The sequence below is a fragment of the Vicia villosa genome, linkage group LG1, assembly GCF_029867415.1.
Source record: "Vicia villosa cultivar HV-30 ecotype Madison, WI linkage group LG1, Vvil1.0, whole genome shotgun sequence".
Lineage (NCBI taxonomy): Eukaryota > Viridiplantae > Streptophyta > Magnoliopsida > Fabales > Fabaceae > Vicia > Vicia villosa.
Genome location: NC_081180.1, coordinates 52114509 through 52117497, shown reverse-complemented (window position 1 = coordinate 52117497; position 2989 = coordinate 52114509). Strand labels below are relative to the sequence as shown.

The 2989-nt window shown below is 31.7% G+C and overlaps 1 protein-coding gene across 1 annotated transcript; it reads left to right on the top strand.

The window, feature by feature from the left end:
• The first annotated feature begins 430 nt into the window (after positions 1-430).
• LOC131606164 (14 kDa proline-rich protein DC2.15-like) lies at positions 431-1196 on the top strand. The gene has a single exon (XM_058878441.1). The coding sequence runs from the start codon at positions 486-488 to the stop codon at positions 870-872; it is 387 nt and encodes a 128-aa protein (XP_058734424.1). The 5' UTR covers positions 431-485; the 3' UTR covers positions 873-1196.
• Positions 1197-2989: the final 1793 nt, after the last annotated feature.

The window sequence follows — 2989 nt, the reverse complement described above, 5'->3', positions numbered from 1 at the left end:
ACACCATATTTAATCTAAAATTTTAGTATATGTTTGTGAGTTGGTTTTTAAAATACTTTGGAAAATTACATCTACATTCTGATTTATATTTAAAATTTATAAAAAAAAAGTAAAAATAAAACAATATGATACACTTGCATATAATATCATTTTTTGAATTTTTTTTCTTTCTAAAATATCAAACACATATTAATATATTAATATAAAGGTAGTTTTTCAAAACCTTCTCCTTTCAAATCCTTTACAAAAACAACTTGCAAACAAACCCTTATAATATTAAATTTATAGTTTCTCTCATTTATATTTTATTCAACCTTCATTTTTCTCAAATAATGCTTGACTTCTCACTCACATTTGTCACACAATAACTTAAACCCTATTAAAAACAAATAAACTCACCGATCCTCTCCCTATAAAGCCTCCCTTTTATTCCTCTCATATATCATCACTCACACACCAAACCAAAGTCATTTTCCAACTTCCAAATGGCTTCCAAGGTTGCAATTATCCTTGTCCTTAACATTCTCTTTTTCACTGCTGTAACATCCAATTATGTTCCATGTCCTCCACCACCACCAAAAGGTCACAATCACCATCACTCACATCCAAAGAACCCAACATGTCCTAGAGACACAATTAAGTTTGGTGTGTGTGCTGATGTATTAGGTTTGATCAATGTTCAACTAGGTAAGCCACCAAAGACACCATGCTGTTCTCTCATTGATGGTCTTGCCAATCTTGAAGCTGCTGTCTGTCTTTGCACTGCTCTTAAGGCTAATATCTTAGGCATTAACCTTAATCTTCCCATTAATCTGAGCCTGGTACTTAATTACTGTGGAAAGGGAGTTCCAAAGGGGTTCGTTTGCGCTTAATTAATAAACCTTGCTACTTGATATGGTTGTGCTGTGTTACTATATATTCGTTATCTTTCATGTGTGAATTTTGTACTTTTTGGTACATTTTCTCTCACACTAGTTATTTGTTTTTGCCAATGAGCATTTCGTTCATACTTTATTATATTGTTGTCATTATTGTTGTGATGATTGGAAACTGAAGCAAGTGTCTTCTTTTTCAGCCTCACAATTATGACTATATGGTATTTTCATATTTTGTACTACTCCATATCTGAGAGATATTTCTTGTATTAATACAAAAATTACGTTTAAGCAAAGACTCATGATTCCTTCTATTAACTATGTAGTTGAACTATATAAAAAACACTCATTTAAAATGAACAAAATCCCTAATAAATAATTAAAAAAAACTCCGATACAAACTTACCGAAGTCATTTGCACGGATAATGTTTGTGTGAAATAACTCTGATCGAACATAAAATCTTCCATAAAATCCTAGGAAATCATTTACTGCATTTTTAATTGAAAAATATGTTATTTATATTTATCATTTATTTATTTAATTGATATAAATAATTTTTAAATATTTACAAAGGCAATCAATATGTACTACTTATAAAAATATTACTAAACTATGATAAACTAAGTAAAATTTTTATAACAACAAATAACACTAACTTAAATAATATAATCACTTTATCAGTAAAATAACTAAAAAAAAAACTATTGATAAAGTGTAAAATGTTTAATAAATTAAGGTAAAATCGCAAAATAACATTAACATGTTTTTTTCTACACAAAAAGTGATATTATATTTGAAATAATTTAACAACGATACATATTGTTCAAAAGAAGACAATAATTGTTGGGATAAAATCACAAATGTAACCGAATAATCCAACAGCATAAACTCTCAAATATCACATGCAACGACAATCAACAAAAATACATTAAACAACACAACACAATTTTATCGTGAAAAAACTTCCGTTAACTAGGAGTAAAAAATTACGGAATCCATAGGCCACTTAAAATATCCAATGTAAGGTTCTCTCTTACAGTAGTTTTTTTTTTTTACAAAAAAATGAAACTCTCTAAGTTAAAGACATACATAAACATCATCAAAATCTACAATCAATCTTGGAATACAACAAGAACAAAGAGGGACAAAACAACCCAAAAAACATCAAGAAATTCTGACCTCAAAGATGGACTCGACAGACTGACTTAGAAAGTTTCGAATAGAATCACCACCGTTCAGAATGTGCTCCTATAAGTCATGAACGTTGTGTAAACATTTCAAAACGATCCAACAGTTGGATTTTGTGCAAGCTCCGATTTTCTGGAACTGTTTGTGTAGAAAAGGGGCTGCGGGAATAATGTTTTTTCTCTAGCTTTTCTTGTTGTTTTATCATACAATGAATGAAAATGACCTAATTCTCTTTGTTGGGTTACAACAAAAGCTTACACATACATGGGTCACTAACTCACATCCATTTGGACCTATCCGAATAGGAGGGAAAATCCCAACAAACTCTCTCGACCGACTTGTTGGAGGGCAACACCAATCTGGCTTCCATACGACAAAACTCAAACTTTCCCCTAGGAAACACCTTCGTCAACATATTAGAACCATTGTCATCAATGTGAATCTTCTCAAGCTCCATCAATTTGGAATCCAATGCACCATGAATCCAATGATAACAAACATCAATATGCCTCGACCTCGAGTGAAAGGAAGAATTCTTCGATAAGTGAATGGCACTTTGATTATCACAAAACAATATGTACTTTTCTTGTTTCAAACCAAGTTCCATTGCAAATTTCCTCAACCATAATAACTCTTTTGACGCTTCCACGACAGATATAAACTCAACTTCAGTAGTAGAGAGTGCAACACACTTTCGCAATTTTGATTGCCAAGCCACGACTCCCCCGACAAATGTTACCATATATTCCGAAGTAAATTTTCGATCATCCAAGCTTCCGGCCAAATTCGAATATGTATATCCAACAAACATAGGCTTCTTGCATCCCAAAGTTAGTCTCAAATTTGAAGTACCACGCAAATATCTCATCACTCACTTCACGACCTCCTAATGATCTTTTTCTAGATTTGAGAGATAAGGACTCA

Excerpts from the sequence above, each read along its gene's own strand:
- LOC131606164 (XM_058878441.1), top strand. The coding sequence starts at position 486 with ATGGCTTCCAAGGTTGCAATTATCCTTGTCCTTAACATTCTCTTTTTC.